Source organism: Rousettus aegyptiacus, unplaced genomic scaffold (genome assembly GCF_014176215.1).
Source record: "Rousettus aegyptiacus isolate mRouAeg1 unplaced genomic scaffold, mRouAeg1.p scaffold_m13_p_3, whole genome shotgun sequence".
NCBI classification, from domain to species: domain Eukaryota; kingdom Metazoa; phylum Chordata; class Mammalia; order Chiroptera; family Pteropodidae; genus Rousettus; species Rousettus aegyptiacus.
Genome location: NW_023416306.1, coordinates 115,286,642 through 115,310,983, shown reverse-complemented (window position 1 = coordinate 115,310,983; position 24,342 = coordinate 115,286,642). Strand labels below are relative to the sequence as shown.

Genomic DNA, 24,342 nt, shown 5'->3' with positions numbered 1-24,342 from the left:
CCAAAAAAACTAGGCTGTATTTAAAAATGTCAATATCCTGAAAGATAAAAGAAGACTAAGAAACTATTCCAGATTAAAGTAGACTGAAGAAATAAGGCAATGAAATACAAAGGATGAGCTAAAATTTTCCTTTGTTTTAAGTGACATAATTGATGGAATTATTGAATAAATGGATGGAAATATTCAAATAATTGCTGAAATAACTGATGAAACTATATAAGATCTATCTATAGATGAGCAGTTCTCATACTTTCTGGTTTCAAGATCCTTATATACTCTCAAGAACTATTAATATCTCCTAAGAATTTTTGTTTATGTACATTAGTTATATCAATATGTGCCACATTAGATACTAAGACATTTAAAAGCATTTGATTTACTAAAAAATAACAATATGATCATTAAATTTACACATAAATTTATGAAAAATGGCTAAAATTCCTAAAACAAAAATAGTGAGTAGAATGGTTTCCTTTTAAATTATAACTTCTTTAATGTTTGACTTAAAAAAAGGCAGCTGGATTATTTTGTCCGCTTCTGCAGACAACATTACCATGTTGTTTTGGTTGAAACAGGTATGAAAACAAATCTTGCCACATGCAGATAACCTGGTTAAAAGGGGAGAATATGTTAATAGCCTTTTCAGATAATTGTTGATATTATTTGGTACTATACTAAAGCTTGACAAGTGGCAGTTTCTTAAAAGTTAGTTGTGAGAGAAAGTCCTTGTGTTTTAAGAAATAAAAACTTCACCATCAAAGCTGTCTTAGAGCTAAGTCTCCTTGATAAAATGATTGGTAGAGTAGCAGACATTTGTAATCCCACCCCCACTTTTGACTCTTTGTCTTATTTCTTAACAGCTTGCTCTAAATCATAATTTTAAAATGAGTTTATAAGGCACATGCATCAAAATTACTTGTAGTGTTTATTAAAAACTGCAGACTCCCAGGCTCACCTCGGAGTTACTGAATCAGAACAGTGACCACCTAAAACTAGATTTAGTAAGACATGCAAAATTCTGGGGAAAATGGGAAGCCTCAGTATTAGAAATTCTTCATTTAAGTGCTTGATGTACACTAGAATATCTTATCTTCTATCTCAATCCCCTCAGGCAAGCCTCAGGAATCCAAAGAGATTGGCTAAGGCGAAACAAACACCAAGACTGTTGCAATTAGGTTTTCTGAGGAATGAAATCAGAAAGCATGAAATCCTGTTAGGTATAGGGGAACTGAAGTTTTCTGTTATTGAATTAAACTTTAATTTGAGAATGTTTAGGAAAGAGGTTTTTAGGTTAGAGACTAAGAAGAGTACACATTTATTATAATAAAGGCCACACCACTGAGAAGGTAGACTTTGCAGCTCCCTTTCAACTATTCTATTGAATAGGCAAACAATTCTTTGTACCTGTCTCTGGAGTAGGCCAGAAGGGGCTACTGGACCAAGTGCAGGCTCTCCTCATCACTGAGCAGAGATCAGTTTTCTCAAACTTCCCAGCTATCACTCTTATTCTAGTTTCTCAAGTTACTAAAGATGACCTGATGGTTTACTGTACTTGTTTCTAATTTTTGCTTTAATTGTCAAACCCTATATAAAATGGTGTTATGGGTTGAATTGTATCCCTCTTTACCCCAAAGATATGCTATAGTCTTAACCTCTAGTAACTGTGATATTACATCTTTGTAGGTATAATCAAGTTAAAATGAAGTCATTAGGGTGGACCCTAATCCAATACAACTGGTGTCCTTTTAAGAAGACATGTAAAGAGACACACAGGGAGAATACCATGTGATGACAGAGGCAGAGATTTAGAGTAAGGCGGCTGCAAGCCCAGAATCACTAAGGGTCAATAGCCAGAAGGTAGAGTCCAGGAGGATTCTACCAAGAGTCTCAAGGAAGATGGCCCAACTGACATCTTGATTTCAGACTTCCAGCCTCCAGAACTGTGAGAGAATAAATTTGTTGTTTTAAGCCACCCAGTTTGTGGCACTTTGTTATGGGAATCCTAGGAAACTGAGGCACACACTTTCCTTAACAATTTTGGAATTTTTTTTTTTTTTAGTTACTTGGCATACCATTTATTCCACTTTTCCCCGAGCAAACTCCATTTGCATCTTCTTGGCTCTCAACTGGTGTAGAAGGGACCTCTGCTGCAGTTCTGAGGTCCTGGTTTTCCTGCTTTTCTTGATGGCGGAACTCAGTGGGATCTCTTGTTTTTATCTTTGAATGATCCTGCTACAAGTTAAAAAAAAAATGACTTAAATGATAAAAAAGTAATCACATTTGAAAGTTGCTGAGAGTAGAACTTAAAAGCTCTCATCACAAGAAAAAAAAAATTTGTAACTATGTACGGTAATGAATGTTAACTACTTATTGTGATAGTCATTTTCCAACACTACAAACATTGAATCATTAGGTTGTACACCTGAAACTAATGTTATATGTCATTTACACCTCTACTAAAAAATATGCCCTTAAAAATATTTAAAAATATTGCTTATAGTCATATACTTGAAAAAAAAAAAAAAGAAGAGAATAAAGAAGTAATCGCTGCCTTCCAAAGACAGGTCTGAAACTGAGGGGGGAAAGGAGTTAAAGAAAAAAAAAGTAGAATAAAATGTAAGTGGCAGATTTGGTTCTCTGCCTTACCAAGAGCGTGAATTTGGGGCTAGGAGAAACCAGGGACCAGTGGAAGGCATAAATGGCAAGATTAGTTCTCTTAGGGATGAGAAATACTATGAGACCCAGATAGGCTAACAACTAAGGGACAGTACAAAGCTAGAAAATAAATATTAGGACCATGTATTATAAAAGTTATATTTGAATGAAAAGACCATAAAATCAGTGTCCTCTCAAAGCAAGTGAAGGAAGCTCCTGGAATCACATGGCCAGACTGCTGAAAAACTTAGAACTGCGTGATCACCAGGCCTGGGACAAAATAGGAAATGAAAAAAAAAAAATCATATTTGATGTTAGTTTCTCTTTCCTTCTTATTTACTACACCTCACTTAAGTAAACACTTAATGAAGGTTCATATTTCTTCAACGAATATTTAATTGGTGTTTAATACTTAATAAATGTTTCCAAGCGCAGCGCAGGGGGTGCAATGATGAGCAGCCTGGACTTGGGGTCTGTGAATTCATGGAGCTTACAGCACAGGTGGTGGCTTATTTTCAGTTTCAACCCTTCTATTCACCTGGGAGTCAGAAATCCTGTAGACTGTCCTGCGCTTTCTCCTCGTTTTGGTGACATGGGAAGCCAGCTCCCTCTCTGCTTGTTCTTGGCTGCTCATCTGTATCTCGGTCTCATCACAAGAGGATGCGGAAATTTGATTTTCATACTGAAAGGAGAGACATTAATGTCGTGTCCTATTTATAAGGTTATAATGCTCAGGAAGAATCAGCAGTTAAACTGAATAAAAAACATATTACACAATTAAAAGATATTTTTAAAACTCTCTAGCACTAAATTATAGGCAAGGACAAGAATTATAGAGTATTCGAAAAGAAACAATCACATTTAACAACCCAAGCTAAAAAACTAGGCCAGGAAAAGCATTCAATCTTAGTGTCAGTAAATGAGCAAGCTATTAAAAGTATATTAATTTATTGAATATATACTGTGCCAGGCAGTATGCTATAACCAATAATAATTACAGCTAATATCATGGCTTTATTGGACTACGTGTTTACACAGACTATCTCATTTATTTCTCAGAGCCTGTGAGACAGGTACTAATATTATCCACAGTTCAATGATGAGGGCACTGAGGCTTAGAGAGTCCAAAGTAACTTATCCAAGGTCAAAATAAGGGAGTAATGTAAGAATGGAACTTGCAGTATCCTAAACTGAAAGTTGAGAGCTACATTATCAAAACAGTGTGGTACATGTACCAGAACATTCCAAACAGAACTGCTTGTATAAGAAATCATTGTATGACAATGGTTGCACTTCATATTCATAGGAGAAAGTTTGGATTTATTATTTAGCTACTACTTAACCTGGGTTTTTCTGTTTTTAATATTTTGGGGGGGGGGCAATGAAACTTGATCATTCTCTCACACCAAAATGAAATCTAGATAAATATTTAAATGTAAAAAATGAAACTAAAAGCACTAGAAAAAAACTAGATGAATATAAGTGTGAGGAAGGCTCTCTTACCTAGAGACTATAAAGGACAGGCTTCACTTGTTTTTAGTGTTGTGTTATCTAAGTTTTTTTTGAAATAAATCAATACATATGTATGCAGCCTTAAAAATCAAATACTAAAGAGATTATAATGAAAAGCGATCGGTTTTCTGCCTACCCTTCCTATTTCTAAGACTTAATTTCAGGTTGTTTCTTATATATCGGTAGTGATTTGCTAATGAGATATTCATTTATATTTTCAATAGCTGTTTTTAGTGTCTATCATGTGCTAAAATTTAGCTCATTTGTACCACTTTCATCTCTCCATCTTCTTCCTAACAGAAGTATACCACTTTAGTCACTCTATCAGTTACTTTTGAGCTTTAAATATACTTAACACTTTTAAATCTTGTTCCACAACTATAGGTATCTAGCTTATAAACTGCAGATATCAGCATCCTATACTTCTCTTTATCTATTGTCCTCCCTTTATTTCTCAATCTCTGTCATCTATTTAAGTTTCAAAGTTGACAACATTTATAGCCTGCTATGTAAAATTAATTGAATCATCTGTGCTTTGTGTAGCTTGATTCTAAGAGTTGATTAATCAATGTCATTGTAAGGCTTTTTTTTGTGAAAGATTTTGTTTTCTGTATCATCTGTTTCCTGTAGGGTCATCTTTTATCTTAAGCTCTCAAGAGCTATTCTTATCTCGAGCAAAAACCTCATTAGAAGCTTGAATGTGTGGGAGTGCTCCTTATTTAAATCTACTATATTCATTAGGTAGAGAGAAGGCTATTGTGCTAGGGGATGCTTTAATGCCAGAAGGCAGAGGCCTTTGCTTGATAACCATTTAATTTCCTTCCAGAGAAATCTAATATTTTCGAGGGTAGTAGATACCTGGGACTCTGCACAGGGGATAGACAGACTGCTTTGTACTCTGACTTTTCAGTCCATTTCATAATGGTGCCTGGACCCCACCCTTTGAGAATGATTTAGGTGGCCTGAGTTTTGGTGATGCTTATATATCAATAATTTTAAAATGTTCCCCAAATGATTCTCATATACAACTTAGGTTGAGAACCACAATATTAAGTAAATGTGTTGAGAATAAAAGAATAAGGAGGCTTAGAGAAGTTTTAGTCAGAGGTGAAATACTACATAATATAGTTTCAAGGGATATGAGGCCCAGGATATGCCCAAAGAAGTGGATAACTGATTAATAGTAGAAATGAAAGTCACAGGAATTAAGGAACGAGGAGGCAAGGGTAGTAAGGGACATCCAGATGACCTGGTGAATTCACCCAAAATAAGGCCAGGACATGAGGTGATGGGGAAGACAATGAGACAGTGAACATTGGAAAGCAACCTGGAGGTCAACAGATGCAAGATGAGAACAGGTGAGCATAACTTCAAAGGAGCAGGGCTATTTACATGACAGTAGAATAATGCTATCTAGATTCCACTTTCCAACTCCTTGGATAGTCATGAGGAAGAAAGGAAAAAGAAAAAGAAGAAATTCTCCACTATAGAAGTGGTACCTTTAAGTTATACTACATATTGCTAGAATATAAGAGGCATTTTTACTTATTTATCCTATTCCCTATCCTGGCCCCCATATATATATAGCACAGGTGCTATAACTAACTGGTTTAGAAGCCTATTAACACAACTCCCAGAGATATTTTGTTTTAACCCCATACACCTTAACCATGGTATGTTAGTCTGAGAGGCAGACAGTGATCAGGGAGAATGTGTTCATTCCTGAATGCATTATATTATCAGACTTGTCTAAATCCAAGACTGAAGAGGCACACCTGGTTCAGATGAGGAAGTCCCCAGCACATAGCCAGACAGACTAACTTATATTCAGAGCTGCTCCAACTCATATAGTCAAGGCTGACCTACAGTGGGAAAATAAGGCTTCTAGAAGATCCGATGTCACTTACTCAGATGTGATCAACACCTGTGCACTAACCCCCAGGTGATGAATTGGAGGTTTGGAAACTTACCTCTCTCTCTATCCTTAATGACATTAATGATCTCTTTGCCATGCATTTGAATTGTGCAGACTCTTTCTGTAGCCTTAGATAAATAAACGCTTTGCCTATGTCAGGTTTTTCCATCAATCTAAATTCACTATTGACAGATTTACCACTTAGGAATTATGTATCTGACTGAATTTTGACTATCACCTTGCTCTTGCAAAAATTTTCAAAATGGAATGGCCCCTGAGGTGTTGAATTTAAAGTACAGTAGATCATTTTTAATTCAGTCTATCAATTACAGCCAAAGTAAAATCTCGATTTCAGATAGCACTATAATCATATATCCTTAACCATTTAAACACAAACACATACACATACAATTTAGGTGATGTAAAAACTTTTAAAGCTGGAATTCAAAATTAATTATTTTTGTTGTCTATTTTAAGTTAATGAAAACCTGGAATCAAAAAGAATTTTGAATATTAAAAAATTTTAAATGTTTATAACTTGGAGAGAGTTACAGAGACTATAAAGACAGAGAAGAGGAAATTAGATTTTCAGTTTATGTTTATATTTACTTTCATTTCCAGATATATAATGGATGCTCTCCAAAGCCCAATTCTTTAAGGCCTTTCAACATTTTCCTCTATTTCACATTAAGAATCCTGCGCTAATGAAGCATTTTACGATCCATTTAGGTGCTGTGCCATGTCAAAAATTTTTGGTGTGGGTCTAAATCAGTCACGACAATCCCTCCCGTCAGCAGTGGTTTATTTTACTACAAATCACTTTCATAGTCATTTCATTTGACTCTCATAGGACTAAAGTCAGCAGTGCAGATCTTATTTTTATTTTACACAACAGGATACTAAGAAGGAGTTTGAGTTTTCTGAGTTCGCACGAAAAGTAATGACAGAGTTGCTACTTTAACCTCAGTTTTTCTAACTTTGAATCTAGTTCCCTCTCTACGCATGCCATGCTATCTCTGTAACTTTTGGCAACTAGTAGTTAACCTCTGCATTTGCATAAGAATATCTTATTCAACAAATTACTGGCTGCAAGGCAATTTTGCCATTTATAACAAATAGTTATTATGAAAGGACTTACAATTACCAATAATGACCTCTTTGGTAATAAACAACATGTCTTAAAAGTCATCACTAATTGTGTTTATCACTCGTTAACTGAATGATTGTTTTGCTATTAAATAAGTGATTAAAAAAAAAAAAAAAACAACACCTTACCTGATTCTCATTTTCTTTTCTTGCTTCCTGTTTAAGGTGGGCTTTCAAGGCTTTTAACAACTTGTCTGCCTGCAGAAAAGTTAAAGATCTTAACAGTAAAGCCAAAAATCAAATAAGACAGAAACACTGAACATCTTCACCTGTTCTTGTATTCATCAAATGTCCTTTGGGCAGGCTCTGGGAATAGAGTGATGACCAAAATAGAACTGGTCCCTGCCCTCACAACTTTCACAGCAGAGTGGAGAAGTCAGACAAGGAAAGGGACAATGACAATGCAGTGGAGTCAATGCCAACATAAGGAAGCTCAGGCTATTGTGAGAGAGCACAGGTAGGCTTGGCCACCAGTCTAGCACACAAGGGTAGACTTCAGACACATCAGTTCTAAGATAAAGACATGATGTCTATAGCAGCTGAGGTGTGAAGGAAGAATAGGAGAGAGTGGGATGCAGGGAAAAGGGTAAAGGAATAGCATGGGAAGGCAAGAATGAGAGTGGAGTTTGAAGAAAGGTGTGGTGTGACTAGAGTGTGGAGCTGTTGAAGATCAGGTGAGAGAGAATACTGAGGAAGTGGGCAGCACCCTGATCCCACCAAGCCTTGTAAGCATCTTAAGAGTATAAACTTTACCCTCAGGGTAAAGGGCAGTCTCTGAAGAGTCTGCAGTAGGGCAGAATGATCACTCTGGTTGAGCAATGTGCAGGATGCATTTGATGAGGGTAAAGCAGAAGACAGGAAAACAGGAGGCTGTTGTTGGAAACCAGAGGTGCCTGTGGCCTGAGCTAGAACAGGGCTGAGGCATTATGGATAGATTCAAAACCTTCCAAGAAAGTATAATCAGCATGAATATAGAGGATGAGGAATAGGGAAACTTCACTACACTGGATTTCTGGCTTGGGCAGCTGGTGAAATGTGATGGGGTGCCCTAAGATGGAGAATGCCAAAGATGGGTGGTCTTAGAAAGGAGTCTGGTTACTGGTCCCTGGGAGAAGGCTCCTAGTTCCTCTTCCCACACCAGGAAACTTTACCTTCTTATTTCTTCCTAAAAGAGGAACACTAATCCAATAGTAATGTTTTTCTATGCATATAGGGTCAAGCATATTGGCTGGTTTCTCTTTTTTTCCTCTTCCATCCAGCTATGCAGTTGACAACCAGAGATTCCCTTCTCAAGAACCAGCCACTGGGCTCAGCTCTTCTTACCTTTATTATTATCCATGTGTCCAGGACAGAATGGCAGGGATTCTAATTTATTTTGAGGCTTCAAGGGACAGGAGAGGTTATTTAGGGTATGAAGCACATGCTCCAGCCCAGTTTACCAGAATGCTTTACACCATACCAGCTCATAATAAAGTAGTACCTAATTTTCTACTTGTCTTTGTTCCTTGAACCTTTCTTGGGGTCTTCATGTGTAGGGGGTGATTGGCAGGGCAGAATCTAAGCATTTCTGGTTCTTCTGACTCTAAAATCTCCCTTTACTACAATTACTTTATTGAGGTATGATTAACATACAAAAAGCTGTTGATATTTAATGTATACAATTTGATGTGTCTGGAGATAACTATGTATCTGTGAAACCATTATCACTGCCATAAATTCATCCACCAACTTCAACAGATTCCTATTGCTCCCTTTGGGTTTTTTTTTTTTTTTTTTTAAATGGTAAGAACACTTAAATAAGACTGATTTTCTTAGGATATTTTTAAGTATATAATATTGTTAATCATAAACTCTATGTTGCACAGATTTCCAGAACACTTTGAAATACTATGAAAATCTCACCAAATATAAAATGATGATGAAATGGGGTGCCTGTGGCAGAGCTGTGTGAGGGCATCTAGCAGTTTGTATGATATGGGGTGATGCTCAAGAGAGTTGAACTGGAGATACAATATTAATATCAGCACATATTCATGCATTCCCTCGACAAGCATTTACTGTGCTGAGCACTGTTCCAGGCCCTGGAGAAATAGTGGTGAACAAAAAAGACAAGGTCTCTGCCTTCCAGGAGCCCTGAGCAGTGGGTGAGTGGGGAAATGGCCAATTAACCAAGTAAGCTAAAATAAATGATATGACATCAATTGCTAAAAAATGAAAAACAAAACTGGTAACTGAGGTGGGAGTGCTACCTGAGTTAAGATGGTCAGGAAAGGACTCTCAGAGCTGAGATGTGGAGGAGAGGAAGAAGCAGCAGGTGAAGATGAGGGGGAGGAGCCTTCCAAGTAGAGGGACACCCAGCCCAAAGGCCCTGAAATGGGTTGGTGAATGTGAAAAACAGAAAGAAGCCACACGGTGAACACTGGGTCAAGTGGAGGGCAGGGAAATGAGAGAGGTGACCAGAGTCTGGGTCAATAGAGGGTTACAGGCCACAGTGAGCAATGTGGATTTCTTCCTTCTAACTACTGCAAAAAAAAATGTTGTTTATAGAAATAAAGTCACAGGCTTGTTTTGGCAGCACATATACTATAGAAAAGTTGAAATAGTTGAGTAAATATTCTTATAGTCTCCACCTAGATCCGACAATCCTTAATATTGTCTCATATTTGCTTCCTCTATATTGATATATATTTCTTGCCAAGCTATTTGAAAATAAGTTCCAGACATGATACTTTATCACTAAATACATTAGCCACATCTCCTAAAAATAAGGGGATATTTTCTTATATAATCTCTAATGCATTATCATACCTAGGAAAAATAATAATTTCCTAATATCCTTAGTATAGGATAGTAGGATTATTGTAGCCTACAATCAAATTCCCTCGACTATCTCCAATATTAGCAGTTTTCTTTTTTAAAAATTTCCCTCCAAATCAGGATCGAGCCAAGTTTTTCATATTACTTTTGGAAGAGTTTGAATTCTATTTGAGGTCCAAGGAAAGTCACTGGGCAGAAAAAAAATGGCACATTCGAAGTTTCAAATAGCACCCAACTACCAAAAGAATATTGTGAGGTCAGAGTAAAAGCAGGGAAAGCATCAGACAGGCTGAAGCAGTTGTCAAGGGGTGAGGGTGCCGTGGCCCAGGTTTGAGACAGTGCACAGGGGTCATAGTTCAAGTGTACTTGGGAGGAAGAGCTGACAAGGATGAATGCATGTGGGCAGTGAAGGGAGGAATGAGAGTGATCTAAGTGGTTTTGAACCATTCACTGAGATTGGGAAGAGGTTTTAATTGTTTTTGAACTGAACATGCTGCTTAAGATGCACTTAAATTCATGATTTAGCAGCTCAGAGAAGAGAGAGGTCTCACTGGAGAAGTGGATTTGGGAGTCATTATCCTAGATGAACTTAAAATTATGAGAATGGATAAGCTCACCAAGGGAGAAAGTACAGTTAAAGAAGAAAAGGCCAAGGAGAGAAATCTTGGGTACTCCACATTTAGAGACCTGCCAGAGGGAGAATCAGGAGACTGGGAAAAAGTGCTAGGAAGGCAGAAGAAAACAAAATATCGAAGAAGTCTAGAGAAGAAAGTGATGTGAGAAGAAGAGAGGGTTCGATTATGCCAAATGCTGCTAAGGAGCAGGTGAGGATAGAGATGGACCATAAACTTTCTAAGATGAAGGGTATGGTGGCCTTGATAAGAGTGATTTTAGTAAGAACAGAGAAATTGGGCAGTAGATGAAAGATGTGGGGTCAGGGGAGGGTTTTTGTTTCTTTTTTTTTTTTAAAGATGGGTGATATGAAAAATTTACCGCATGTATTATGGAAATGAACAGAGTGGGAGAAATTGATTTAGAAAAGAGATGCAGGAATATAGTAGTAGAGGAGGGAGCAGAATCCCCAGCACAAATGGCAACACAGACTTTTCCTAACAGGAGGGAGGCAGAGTAGGCAGTGACAGGTGCAGGCTGTCTGGAGGGTTTGGTGGTGGAAACATGAGGTAATTCTTAGCTGATTGTATCTATTTTTCCATGACCCATGAGGAAAAGTCATCAAGTGAGGGAAGGGAGCCAATCTGAGGTTAGACGATGTGAAATAATTGTCCTCAAATATGGGAAAGTTAATGACTACCATGGAATTGTAGTAGAATCAAATGCGCCTTTTACTTTATGGTCATCAAATTAAATTAAGCTAAGTCAACAAACTCAGGTGATTTTCTCCAGCCAGGATTAGCTGGTTAGGTATAAGCAAGGATTGATTAAGTATACTGCTGGGTTGTATTAGGCTTAGAATTTTGCCAGGTGAAGGAGGGGAGCTGCAAGAAAGTGTAAATAGTGCCAGTCTTTGTAATCTAATCTTGCAAGAAGTGAGGGAATGAATGAGGAAAGGACCAGTGACCATACATAAAAATTATTAACCGATTCCTTTATTTTGCTTTGCCATTAACAACAGTATCTCGAACAAAAAATAATCTAATATTTTATCTTCTAAATTTATTTAGAATGTTATCATCCTGGTGAAATGTATTTAAATCTTATTGTTACCTTTTTTAAATAACCAAATCTTGATAATTAGAACAATTTATTCATTTTCACTATGTACTTGGAATTCAAAAAGGCATTCAATCTAATGAGCTCTTGGACTGTACCAACTATAAATAATTTAAAACATTTTAATTATGGAAAATTTCAAATTCATACTAAAATAGAGAGGATAGTGTAATGAACCCCCATGTATCACCCAGTTTCAACAATTATCAACATTCTGTTATTCTTCATCTAGTCTCCTTCTTTTTCCTGGAGTATTTTAGAGCAAATCCCAGGGATCATAACATTTCACCTGTAAATACTTGGTATGTATTATTAAGAGATAAGGACAAAAAAAAAAAAAAAAGGGAGGGAAACATAACCACAATATCATTATCACACCCAACAAAATTAATAATACTGTAATATAATTAAATACCTAGTCCAAGTTTACTTTTCTCAGTCTCAAAGGTGTCTTTTTATAATTAGTTATAATAAAGCCTTGTATGATCAAATTTGTCTGGGAAATAGTACCTCTCAACAAATACCTGACACCTACTATGTACAGGCAATCAGGTCTGTAGTGACAAATACTGTACCACTCAACCTCTGTGAAAACAGATGATTAACTGACTACCTCATACCTCAGATCAGGTGCCTCAAGAGACAATGATAGGTGGGGCTTTCAGGAAAAGATCTAAACTTGCAATAGCTCTAGAGATCTGAACTCGGGTAGGAAACCTCCACTGTAACTCTCTTGCTACCCGCTGGTGCATTATTCTAGCACTGCCAAAAAGTGGGTGTAAATAATAGACTGAATAATTATTCAGTATCTCCTATATAAAATGTACTGCACTTAGTGCTATAAAGACTTCCAAGGTGGATGGATGAGATCTCTATTCAAGGAAATTTACTTTTGGTAGAGAATATAACATACATACACAAATAACCAGAGAACAAAGTAGAAGCCTGTAAGTGCTCAAAGACACTAGTTGAAATTAAACTGTTTTACCTAAAAGCCACAAATGAACAGGACAAACAAAGACTCATGGACATGGACAATGGACTAGTGGTTACCAGAGGGGAAAAGGGAGGGGGAATTACACAAGGTAAAAGGGGTCAAATATGGGGTGTCAAAGAAATCTAACTATAGGAGGTGAACAATGTAAATATATATATGCCTTACTGTTAAAATGTACAGCTGAAACTTATTGGATTTTGATAACCAATGTCACCATAAAAATTAAAAAAAAAGAAAGTGAATTGTTTTAAAAGCACAGAGGGTTCCTGGGATTGTTGGGGTGGTGGACCTATCGCTATGGGAATAAAGAGGAGGGGACGAGGCAACTAAGTCAGTGATGATGTTTCAGTTGGACTGTGAAGAGAATTGGAAATTATTCATACAGATAAAGAAGAGGGAAAGAGAAGGGGATCTGAAGCAAAGGGTCAAAATTAGCAAAGGTACAAAGATGGACAAAGGTACCAGTGCTCAGGGATCAGTCCAGTTTGGATGCAGTCTTGGATAAAAGATGCCAGGTAGATTGCAAAAAGCCTAAGGTATTTCAGCTAAGGTATTAAGGTTTTGTTTATGAAGTATTAGGGAACTGTTAAACACCATACCTCAGAAATATCTCCGAAGCCATTCCTTTATCATAGAGCCTCAACAGGTACCTGGACACTGATTACTTCGTTTAAACTATTTAAAAACATTTGTGATGCCTGATTTAGGCATTCACTCAGTGTAAATACAACATCCAGCATAACAAATCGCCAGAGGATACATTAGCATTATGAGAAAACTCCACAAGAATCTAATATAGAACCCCAATCTCAATTGAATCCTCACATTTTATCCCAACATTTTGCAGCCTCGGAGTCAAAAGCCCTTACTGATTTGGAAACAGAACACTACAATAGTGATCAATAAATGAATGATCATACTACATCAAGGCTAAATTATAAACATGTATCCATGGGGATGGTTCCCTAAAAACCTTTCTTCCAGATCCCCTACTAAGTAGCCAAGAAATTTTGGGTGCTATTACTATTTACATAAGTGTTACTGTTGGAATTTCCCAGAAGCCAAAGCAATTACTTCTCCGACTGCCTAACAATCGGTTTTAGACCCAGCATTCCTTGAGCATTCTGGGCCTGCATTTCGTAATTAACAGTCTGGGAAGTATCGCAGAGTACTTCCAATAAAATCAAACGAACCTTTTGAAGCCGAGGCCTATGTGAGCCCCCAGAAAAGTCAGCTTCAAAATAAGGTGAATACTATAATTCCCTTTCAGTCCAACTTTTGCAGAATTGGAGGGACCCAAATCTACCTTGACCAAATCTACTGTCTCAGGGACGAGCTCAGTCCCCTCCCACCGCGTCTCCCTAAGGCTGCTACACCTAACACTCCCGCTACCCGCCTGCTCCACCAGACCCGTACCTTAAGGTTAGCCCGGAGGCCCAGACTCTTGGCTAAGCTCTGCAGGTCACTGTACTTGAACGAGTCCAGTTCCTCCACGGATGGGACGGTCATCGTGATCGCCAATCCAGGAAACCACGCAGAGTATCAATCACCCCAAAAGGAGCGCCGTTCAAAACGCTGGCGCCGATCTTAACGGTGACGAAGCCACTTATATAGACAGTTTAAACTAAAACTGCTACACTCCCATTGGTTAAAAAGATCTCAAAGGCGGTGCTTCCTAGCATTGACCAATAGAAGGTCTGATTCCCTTGTCCATAGCAACAACGTTCTACCCAATCACCAACGCTTAGGAGCCGTAGGCCTGCGGAGCCCCCGGCTCACGGTGTCCAATAAAGACGTAGGAACTATACTTGGGGCGGGGTCTGGTTCGTGTACGAAACCGTGGCGCCAGCCGCAAGAAGATGGCGGCTCTGCAGCTAAGAGGTTCCTCTGGCTATGCAAAGCTGCGGGAAGGCGACTTTTGTGACGGCGCTAAGATGACTGACGAGCCTTCTTTTACGAGTTCAATGGAGTGGGACACGCAGGTGGTGAAGGGGTCCTCGCCGCTCGGGTCCTCGCCGCTCGGCCCCGCGGCGCTGGGGATCGAAGAACAGCTAACCGGCCAGCGGCTGCCGTCATGGCTGCTGCCCGAGAGGTGCGCCGTGTTCCAGTGCGCGAAATGCCACGCTGTGCTCGCTGACTCGGTGCACCTCGCTTGGGACCTGTCGCGGTCCCTCGGGGCCGTGGTCTTCTCCAGTGAGTTGGGGTGGGGGGTGTCTGGGGAAGGCGAAGGAGGGCCCAGGCGGGTGTTCCAGCTTTCTCACGGGGTATCCGGAGAGCAGGCTTTGACGAACACGGGATTAAGGTCTGGAAATTAACCCTTTGCCAGGGATGGGGGCAGCTTTTCTTAATTGTGGCTATGATGATCCTGTTTAGAGGGGGCAGGTTTTCCCTTCCAAGGCCTCACAATTACTCATTCTGGCCCGCTTTTTTTTTTTTTTTTTTTTTTCTTCCTAGGAGTCACAAATAACGTCGTTTTGGAAGCTCCCTTCCTAGTTGGCATTGAAGGTTCGCTCAAAGGCAGGTACGTGCTGAGAATTCTCGATCGGTCTCTAGTCCCCGACTAGATAGTGAGGAGCATGGAACTGACCTGTACGAGATAAAAATAGTTTCTCTCTTGCACTAGAATAAAAGTTTATTCCATCCATACAGTATGTCGGAATTATGCTCCTTTGATCTGTTTGAGTTTTGTAGAACTTGGTGCGTTAATGAATGGAAAAATTATATCTGTGTGTAGATTTTAAGAGCTTTCTGAGGGCCATATCTCTCTAGTGGCTTGTGCAAGTGAGGCAAAGAAAAATATGTCTAGTAGAGGAAAATGGAGAATAACTTACTAGAAACTACAGTCCTTTGAGATAACTAGGACTTTAAAATTTGCATTTAATGTGGCGTTTGTAATAAGCAATGGAAGGACTAATTTCTGTTATAACCCAGGAAACTGGAGAAAAACATAGTTGAATGTTATGTACTTGAATACAGTAGTCCCCCATTATCTGTGGTTTCACTTTCTACAGTTTCAGTTACCCATCGTCAACCACAGTTTCAAAATATTAAGTGGAAAACTCCAGAAATTGTGCATTGTTCAACATAGCAACGTCCTGCCCTTTGTCTAGCATGTCCATGGTGCATACACTACCCACTGGTTAGTCACTTACTAGCTGTCTCAGTTATCAGATCAGTTGTCCTGGTATCAATGCTTGTCCTCAAGTAACTCTTACTTAATAATGGCCTCAAAGTGCAAGAGTAGTGATGCTGGCAATTCAGTTATGCCAAAGAGAAGCCATGAAGTGTATGTATGTATAGGAAAAAAACGTAATATGTATAGAAGTCAGTATTGTCCGCAGTTTCAGGCATCCCCTGGGGTTCTTCAAACAGATCTCCTGTGGATAAGGGGGGGTACCACCTAGTAAACTTTGCATCTTGCCTGTATTGTGATTTACAAGTGACAACAAAATACTCAGTAAATTTAGTATTTCAAGGCTCCTAAATTTTGAGTGTTGGATTTAACAGTAAGACAGTTCATTCTGATCATAGTTTTAGGGTTAAAGTAATGGAATTCTTAGTTGCTTTACTTAGTGACCAGGAAGAGTTCTGCTTCTCCTTTTTCCCAACTGAAAGATACTCCCTATCCTTATGGAGTGTTCTCTTCCCACGCAAAGGAAAGAGAGTGAAGGAGTGGTGGCTTGCTTGGAATTGGATCATGTGGGTCAGAGGCAGAAGATCTGAATACCTTCTTAGAGAGGATGATAATGCATCCAGAGCCATGCTGTCCAATACTGTAACCACTAACCACATGTAGTTATTGAGTACTTAAAATGTGGCCATTCTGACTTGAGAATGTTGTGAGTGTAAAATACATACTGGATTTTGAATACTTGGTACAAAAATAATAATAATTTAAAAATATTGATTATATGTTGAAATGATAATATATTTGGTAGCAGAAAATATATTAAAATTAATTCACCTTCTTTAGTTTTTTTTTTTTTTTTTTTAAACAAGACCAGTCGAGAATTTTAAATTACTTATGTGACTCATACTATATTCCTGCTGAACAGTACTGATCTGGATGGTTTATAAAACACTGGGGGAGGGGAGGGAAGTCCCCTATGTTTAGGTTATTTTTAGAACGAGGGGAGCAATAGGACTTGGCAAGAAGAGATTTATATCAGGAATTGGCTTGTGTGATTATGGAGGATGAGAAGTCCCAAGAGTTGTAGTTGACAAGCTGGAGACATGAGAGAGCCAGTGGTTTAGTTCTAGTTCAAGTCCACAGGCCTGAGAACCAGGAGAGCGAAAGGTGCAAGTACCAATCCAAAAGCCAGCAGGCTGGAAACCCGAGAAGAGTCCACATTTTCAAGTCCAAGTCCAAAGGCAGGAAAAAAGACCAATGCCACAGCTTAAGGTAGTCAGGCAAGAGTTTCTGTTACTCATGAAAGGGTCAGTCTTTTTGTTCTATTCAGGCTTCTAGCTAATTAGATGAGGGCAATCTGCTTTACTTGGTCTACTGATTTAAATATATATATTTTTCAAATATTATTCTCATTCAAAAGCAACCTTACAAACATTCATAATAATGTTTAACAAAATAAGTGGTAACCCTGTGGCTCAGTCAGGTTGACGCACAAAACTTAACCATCACTTATTAACTTGTCACCCATATGCATCTCCTAAAACCATACTTAATCTCCCAATAAAGACAATAATATGGTCATAATTCTGCCTAACATGGTACCAATATCCTGCATATAACTGAAAATGCAATACCCCTTTTCCAGAAAAGGAGGTAAAGTCTATAAGTGATGTTCACTTTTCTCCTTGATAGCTCATGACTTAAATACTATGATGTAAATTTAACAATACTTAAATACTGTGACATAAAGACATATCTTGTTACATGATAAGAGAATAAGAGGCAAGAAAACAGATATTTGCTAAGAAGAAGAAAGCAGAGGGAAGAAAACACAAACATTCATAACAAAATAGAGAGGAAATACTCATGACAATTATAGTCCTTGGTTCTATAACTGGTCACATGCCCATGATTGGTATTCATAACTACTTTCTTCCACTACCATATGTGTATTCCCTCTGCCTTCAGAAAGCACTCAACTGGTCATAGGTCTTTACGTGGTGTGGTGATACAGACTTTATTTATAAAGGATCTGGGCCATTTGCAGACTAATATTTATTAAAATATTTGTTTTATATTGCATGCATAAGAATTTTGGATTTTTTTTACATTTTGCTTTGTGTCATATATTGGTTTCTGTGAGACATTTGTGTATAGGTACTGTGCTTTGTCTGATGTAATTAATTCCTAAGTAGGAATTAATTCAAATTAATGTAACTTTATTTCATGGCTTGCTTTTTCAGAAGCCTAGCCCTAACAGGAATACCTTTCGTCACCAGATTCTACTAAGAAAACCTAATCATTGAATCTGCCAACACGTAGTATGTCTGAGCCTTACTAATGACTCTTGTCACAACCTCCCTCACAGCCATCTACAGCACTAGAATTACCTTTTTTTGCAGATTGCCATATTCACAAAAAATACAGTACTACATCTGTGTTATGGGAATTCATTTACCTGTAAATTTAGTATATTTTGTTGCTTGGTCTTTTTTAATATCCATTGACACGAATCATTTCTTTTTATCCAGGTGATTTTTATACTCTATAAACTTTTACTGCATAGTATATTACGTTTATACAAATAATTTTTTCTCTTACCAAGGCTCTTTAAAATTGCTTTCAGTACATGCATGATGAAACAGTTTATCTTTCCCTAAAACATTTCTTTGTAATATTTGGATATTTTTATATACCAGCAAATATGGTAAGTGACTTACTCAAGTGGTTTTGTTGTAGTCGCCAGCCCCTGAAAGACTCAGGGACCACTAGAACTCAGTGAGTGAGTTACAGGAAACACGCTTTATTCAGCTGGGTCTGCCAGGGGTATGCAGACCCAAAATTAAGCAGCAGCAAAATGCAGAAGTTCAGGGTTATTAAGCCCAAAATCCCATTCTTCATTCTGTCTAAACACAAAGGTCTATCCTTCTTCTATTCATTACCTGTCAACTCACAGGTCAGGTGCATAAGCGGGGTTACAGAAGCAGAAAGCTTAGAATGTTATGTTCCTATGTGTAACAGCCTATGTTTCCATGGACATAGCCATGTTTCAATGGGCATAGCCAAGCAGTAATTTTCCTGCAAATAATAAATTTCTAGCAGTCATTTTTCAGCCATTACAGTTTAACTAGAACTAAAAGCAACATTTCCTGTGATTCTGCATCCAGTAATCTTTCAGAGAATGAAGGAAAAGAAAAATTAATGGCTTGCTACCGTAATAGGATTCCTTTTCTCTCTTGCATTTTGGGTAATTTTTTAAGTTAATTTTTTTATATATGCAAAATAAAAATCTTGATTTGAATTATATTAATTATTGTTAAGTAAACCCCAGACAACTTGATTATTTTACTTCAACTGAGAATTGGTTTAATGGTAGCTAATTTATAAGGTCATGTATGATTTTATATTTAAATGTTAATCTGATTAGATAGCTCTTTGCTTTCATATGTAAATTAAGGTCTCACAGTTAAAGTGACAGTTGCACATCCATGATTTCCTTTGTGGCCAGAATATACAAGGGTATCCGTAATCTGGGGTGTAATTATATTAAAATATAAATTAACCTTTCTTGAATGTGACATTTCTTCTTTCTCATTCCTATTATAGCTTAATTTTAGGAATGCTTCCAGGGACTGGTTACTTTGTATGTGTTCTCTGATTTTTTTTCTTACATATATTCCATTTTTTTCCCCCCAGCACTTACAACCTTTTATTCTGTAGTTCCTGTGGGATTCCCATTGGTTTCCATCTATATTCTACCTATGCAGCCCTAGCTACTTTGAGAGGTCACTTCTGTCTTTCAAGTGATAAAATGATGTGGTGAGTAGACTTAGATATTCTTTATCAAATAAATTTTAAAAGATCTTCCAGAAAAGGCAGAATGTTTATACCAAAGAAGATGCTAAAGCTAGGCACTGTCCATTACAAAAAAAGATGGCAGGGAGACTAAAATACAGTCTCATAACATTATGATCACATTAGATGTCTTATACCATGTCTTCATAATTATATCATGGAATAATTGAGGTGATAGTCTTTCACTACAGAAACTTCTGCAAGTAAGCTGTTGCAAAATAATGTTACAGTAGGCACTTTTTGGGTTCGTGCCCAGTCTTTCTCCCTCCCATAGAGTGGGACCTTGTGGCAATGTTTGTATCATAAATGATAACACTCTCAGGTGATGGGATCAAGAATTGATACCTGACTTAAGCTAAGCCAACAGGCGTTCTACCCTAGGAATTTGAAATAAAGACCCAGAGACACTGGTCACGTGTAGATGGTACTGGTGCTGAAGTTGGGAACTGAAAGCTCTAGGTTTAGGGCAGCTATTTTCTACATTACACATGTAGATACATAATACAGAATTTTGTCTGCAGAAAAAGATGAATTAAGCAGATACACAAAGAAAAATAAAAAATAATGACCATGTGGCCTCATAGGGTCTGAAAAATTACCCTACTGGCTGATCCGTCTCATGAATTACTTTGGATATATCTTTCTCTTCCTAATAAGTTTACTTTTTACTTAAGTATTTTTTGATTATTACAATAAACTGAAACATCCTTCGACGTCTTTTCTTGACCATTAAAAACAAAAAAACACAACAGCCATTGAAGATCTATTTGTGCCAGGCATTATGGTTACCTCACTGAATCTGTAATATAAAAATACAGGCTCAGAGAGGTAGAGGAGCTGAGATTTGAATCTATGTCTTAACAGTAAAACTCATAAATCCCATCTTTTACCAAGAACTCTTTCAGTGTGCATTAGGTATACCATTTGTTCTTTAATGCAGATTTTCAAAAAAATATATACTTGAGATGTACTGATATTTTACTTTCAATTTTTAGTTTCTTCTTACATAATTTCTATTTAGAATTAAGTTTAGTGAGGGGGGAATAAAAGTATCTCTAAACATGTGCTCAAATCTTTTTTAGAAATAATTATAACTAATTGTTCCAGCAGAGCTATAATTGAGTTTTTGCTTAGGGGAAATAAGTTTTTAGAAACAAAAATTTTTAATATAAATTTGAAAAGCATTATGGGACTCTAACTAATTTCTTAATCTTTAAAATGAGAAGTTGGACTCAAAGGTCAGTATATATATATATTTTTTTTGATTGAGTAGAAATTAGGAAAGTATAGGTAGCATGGGTCTAGGAAGATAATAAATCTGTATCTGTGTATATCAGAATGAATTTGGCTACTAGTCACAGAAAACCTGACTAACAGTGGCTTTAATAAGTAAGGGGTAGGAGTGGTTGGCCACTCCAGGAGTCTTCTAGTGGCTTAGCTGACAGGGCTTTGAGTCAGCATCTCTGGTTCTCTTGGTTGCAGGATGGCTGCTGCAATTATAAGCATTAAATCTATAGACAGTAGCATCCCCAACTGGAAGGAAAGAGTATGGGAACATGGAATAGTCTTCTAATGGGAAAATAATTATTGTCCAGAACGATGTCACATGATCTCCTTATGCTGGGAAAGCAAGTATATGACAACAGGGAATAAGGTTGCCACAATGGCTTAGAACAGTTATGGTTCATCTCCTAGCACTGGGCACACTGTCTCATGTATTCCTTCCTGGCTGGCAAGGCATGGGATGAGGCACAGAGTCTCTCTGATTTGTTAATTGTGAATTTGTTTTCTCTACAAAATACATTATTAATCTTGAAATTGAAATCAGTAAGAAGGCAGTCTTTGGCTGACAGATATTCCTTTAGAGGGCAAGTTTAGTTTACTGATAATCTTAACTGTGATATGGTACTAATATTTTGTTTTCTATCTAGCTATCTCTTAAAAACAAAAGCCATAGTAAATGCATCTGAAATGGATATTCACAACATGCCTCTACCAGAAAAGGTTGCAGAGGTAAAATTTTGTGATTATTGTGTTTCCTTTAATGTAGACAACACCTGATAATTTGTACCCTTTTCCTCATTCCTTTAACATTTCTTAAAAGAAATACTGGTTTGGTGGTGATGAACTCCTAAAGCTTTTTCTTGTATGGAGGAAATGACTTTATTTAAAACTGTGTAAAGAGATGTTCAAGTCTTATGGGTGCTGCCTAAAACAATGGAGATTTTGGTAGTAAGCATTTAAGTGGAAGCTGGTAGTTCCATGAGATCAAGAAGCTAAACTTTAACTAGTTCATAAGAGAGAATCAGGAAAATAGCTAAGAAGAGTCTTCCTGGAGCTGTAACAAAAAAAGATTGGCCTTAAGACTGTCCCCCTATAAGTGGGGGTGGGGTCGTGGTGGTGGTCTGAATTTAATTGGATTAGATGTGGCTCAATTTATGTCCTGGAGCATTTTCAAAAACAATAGAACAATCACCCAGCAATTAGTGGAGGCTAACAGCTGGGTATGATCCTAATGGAGGCACACAGCCTCCTTAGAGATCTGGGAAAAAGACAAAGAGAGCCCTGCTAAAACCACTGTAATCCCAGGGTGATTGCACTGCCCAAGACTGTGTCCTCTGAGGAGTGACATCAGAGGCTGCACACTGTGAGCGAAACCAACATCAATAGTCTTGCCAACTCACTAACAAATAAGCAAACAACCACCATGAGAAGGGGTTGTGTATCCAAAGTTGCTACAGTATGTTATCTAAACTGTCCAGTTTTCAATAAAAAATTAGACATACAAAAGTATGACCCATACACAGAATAAAAAGCAGGCAGCAGAAAATGCCTTTTAAAGGGCCCAAATGTTGGACGTAGCAGACAAAGCCTTCAAAGCAGCTGTTATAAATATGTCCAAAAAAACTAAAGGAAACCATGTTTAAAGAAGTAAAAAAAGTATGATGACAGTCTCATCAAATAGAGAATATCCCTAAAGAGAGAAATTATAAAAACCAAATAAAAACTCTGAGTTGAAAAGTACAATAACTGAAATGAAAGATTCACTAGAGGGGCTCAACAGATTTGAACTGCCAAAGAAAGAATCGGAAAACTTAGTTGATGAGCTTATGAACCAAGACTAAGACCTGTTGGACACCATCAAGTATACCTAAATATGTTTTGGTGGTGGGAGGACAAAAAGAGAAGTAGAAAAAATATTCAAGGAAATTATGGTTGAAAACTTTTCAAACTTGATGAAAAACATTAATCTACATATTGAATACCTCAACAAGCTCAGGTAGGATAAATACAGAAATCTATACCCCAACACATCATAGTAAAAATGTTGGAATGTAGATAAAGAGAAAATAAAGAGAAAAAAAATCATGAAAGTGGCGAAGAAAAATGATTGATCGATCATCTCCAAGGGCACACAAGTAAGATTACGGGCTCTAGAGTTATCTCTTTAAACAAAATTTTCTGATGAATTTTGGGTATTCTTGTATCTTAGACCATAAAAAGATTTAGTGTACTGTGAGAAGTATATCAGAAATATAATTTATTTTGATTAACCCTGACTTTAACATAAGACTTATCCATTATTCCCTATTCCATGATAAGTTTACGAGTCTAAGTACATGAGTAATAACACTAAATTTGGTTCTAGATACAGCTATTCTAAGGTAAAAGAACTACTGAAAATTAATTACAACAAATATCTCTTCTAAACCTGACAACCAGAGCTACTTTTGAAGACTATTAGCAGAGTATTAAAGAAAGGTATTTTTTACTGTGAACAAAGATTTAGGGAAAAAAGATTGCTTGCCACTAGAAAAGGAGGGGAACTATTCAGTACTTCTGTCTCCACAAGCTCTTACCCCAGTTTATTCTTGTCTTCCTTCCCAGTCATTGGAGTTTAAACCTGGTAGGAAGAAGGGAGACAGAAACAGTGATGCTCAGCAATGGCTGCCTTTTTTTCACGTGAAACTATATCTGAGGATCTTATTGTATTGTTGAATAAACTTCTTTCAGAAATAGAAGAAATGTACTTATGAAATGTGTTCAGACATTGCTAGCTCCCAATCACAACTAAAATTTGAAGTGGCTTCTAGAACCAGCAAATTGAGAGTTACACTTAAGATGCCCTGATATCTATCTATATATTTCTTTTCCCAGCTAAAGGAGAAGATAATGTTAACGCATACTCACTTAAATTTACTGATGGAGATTCTGAAGGAAGTGACTTCTGACCAGTCCAAGCCAGAAAACTGATCTAGAACCAAAGCATGAGTTTCAAGATCAGGCCTTACTACTGTCTTCAACAACAGGTGCTGTTTGATCATTTCTTGAGAAAGACTGACTTCAAAAATCGATGGGAAATGTGGTTTATTATGTTTACCTCTCGGCTGATTTTCCAAATGATTTGTGAAGCTTTTTCTAGAAGATGAGAAATTAAGGAAGCTTCTGCCCGGGTTTCATAGTTATTTGCCGTATGAACTTGGTTTAGCCACTTAGCAGTTTCATAATACTTATTTCCAAAAACATCTTTAACTATAAATTTAGGGATTAAGAAGCAATGTCCCATGAATGCTCTGAAGATGT

The 24,342-nt window shown here is 37.4% G+C and overlaps 2 protein-coding genes across 4 annotated transcripts in view; one reads left to right on the top strand and one right to left on the bottom strand.

Annotated features, from left to right (window-relative positions):
* The window catches only part of NUSAP1 (nucleolar and spindle associated protein 1), a 28,733-nt gene extending 14,361 nt beyond the window's left edge, over nucleotides 1-14,372 (bottom strand). For 2 of the 3 annotated variants that reach the window (XM_016152264.2, XM_036217620.1), the window contains exons 1-4: nucleotides 14,190-14,371; nucleotides 7,358-7,426; nucleotides 3,194-3,337; nucleotides 2,073-2,232 (exon numbers count right to left, since the gene is read on the bottom strand). In XM_016152264.2, coding sequence (XP_016007750.2) covers nucleotides 2,073-2,232; nucleotides 3,194-3,337; nucleotides 7,358-7,426; nucleotides 14,190-14,282 — 466 coding nt within the window. In that variant the 5' untranslated portion in view covers nucleotides 14,283-14,371. Of the gene's footprint in view, nucleotides 1-2,072; nucleotides 2,233-3,193; nucleotides 3,338-7,357; nucleotides 7,427-14,189 lie in introns of all 3 variants that reach the window. The other variant, XM_016152265.2, reaches the window with a different exon arrangement.
* Nucleotides 14,373-14,586: 214 nt separating this feature from the next.
* Nucleotides 14,587-24,339, top strand: OIP5 (Opa interacting protein 5). Its single transcript, XM_016152262.2, has 5 exons — nucleotides 14,587-14,966; nucleotides 15,228-15,294; nucleotides 19,600-19,722; nucleotides 21,690-21,771; nucleotides 23,917-24,339. Exons 1-5 carry the CDS (start codon nucleotides 14,633-14,635, stop codon nucleotides 24,010-24,012), a joined length of 702 nt encoding a protein of 233 aa, XP_016007748.2. The 5' UTR covers nucleotides 14,587-14,632; the 3' UTR covers nucleotides 24,013-24,339.
* Nucleotides 24,340-24,342: the final 3 nt, after the last annotated feature.

Coding starts and splice junctions, on each gene's coding strand:
- OIP5 (XM_016152262.2), top strand. CDS start 14,633: ATGGCGGCTCTGCAGCTAAGAGGTTCCTCTGGCTATGCAAAGCTGCGG. Junction 15,295..19,599: donor GAAGGTTCGCTCAAAGGCAG/GTACGTGCTGAG, acceptor TTTTCCCCCCAG/CACTTACAACCTTTTATTCT. Junction 19,723..21,689: donor TCAAGTGATAAAATGATGTG/GTGAGTAGACTT, acceptor TTTTCTATCTAG/CTATCTCTTAAAAACAAAAG.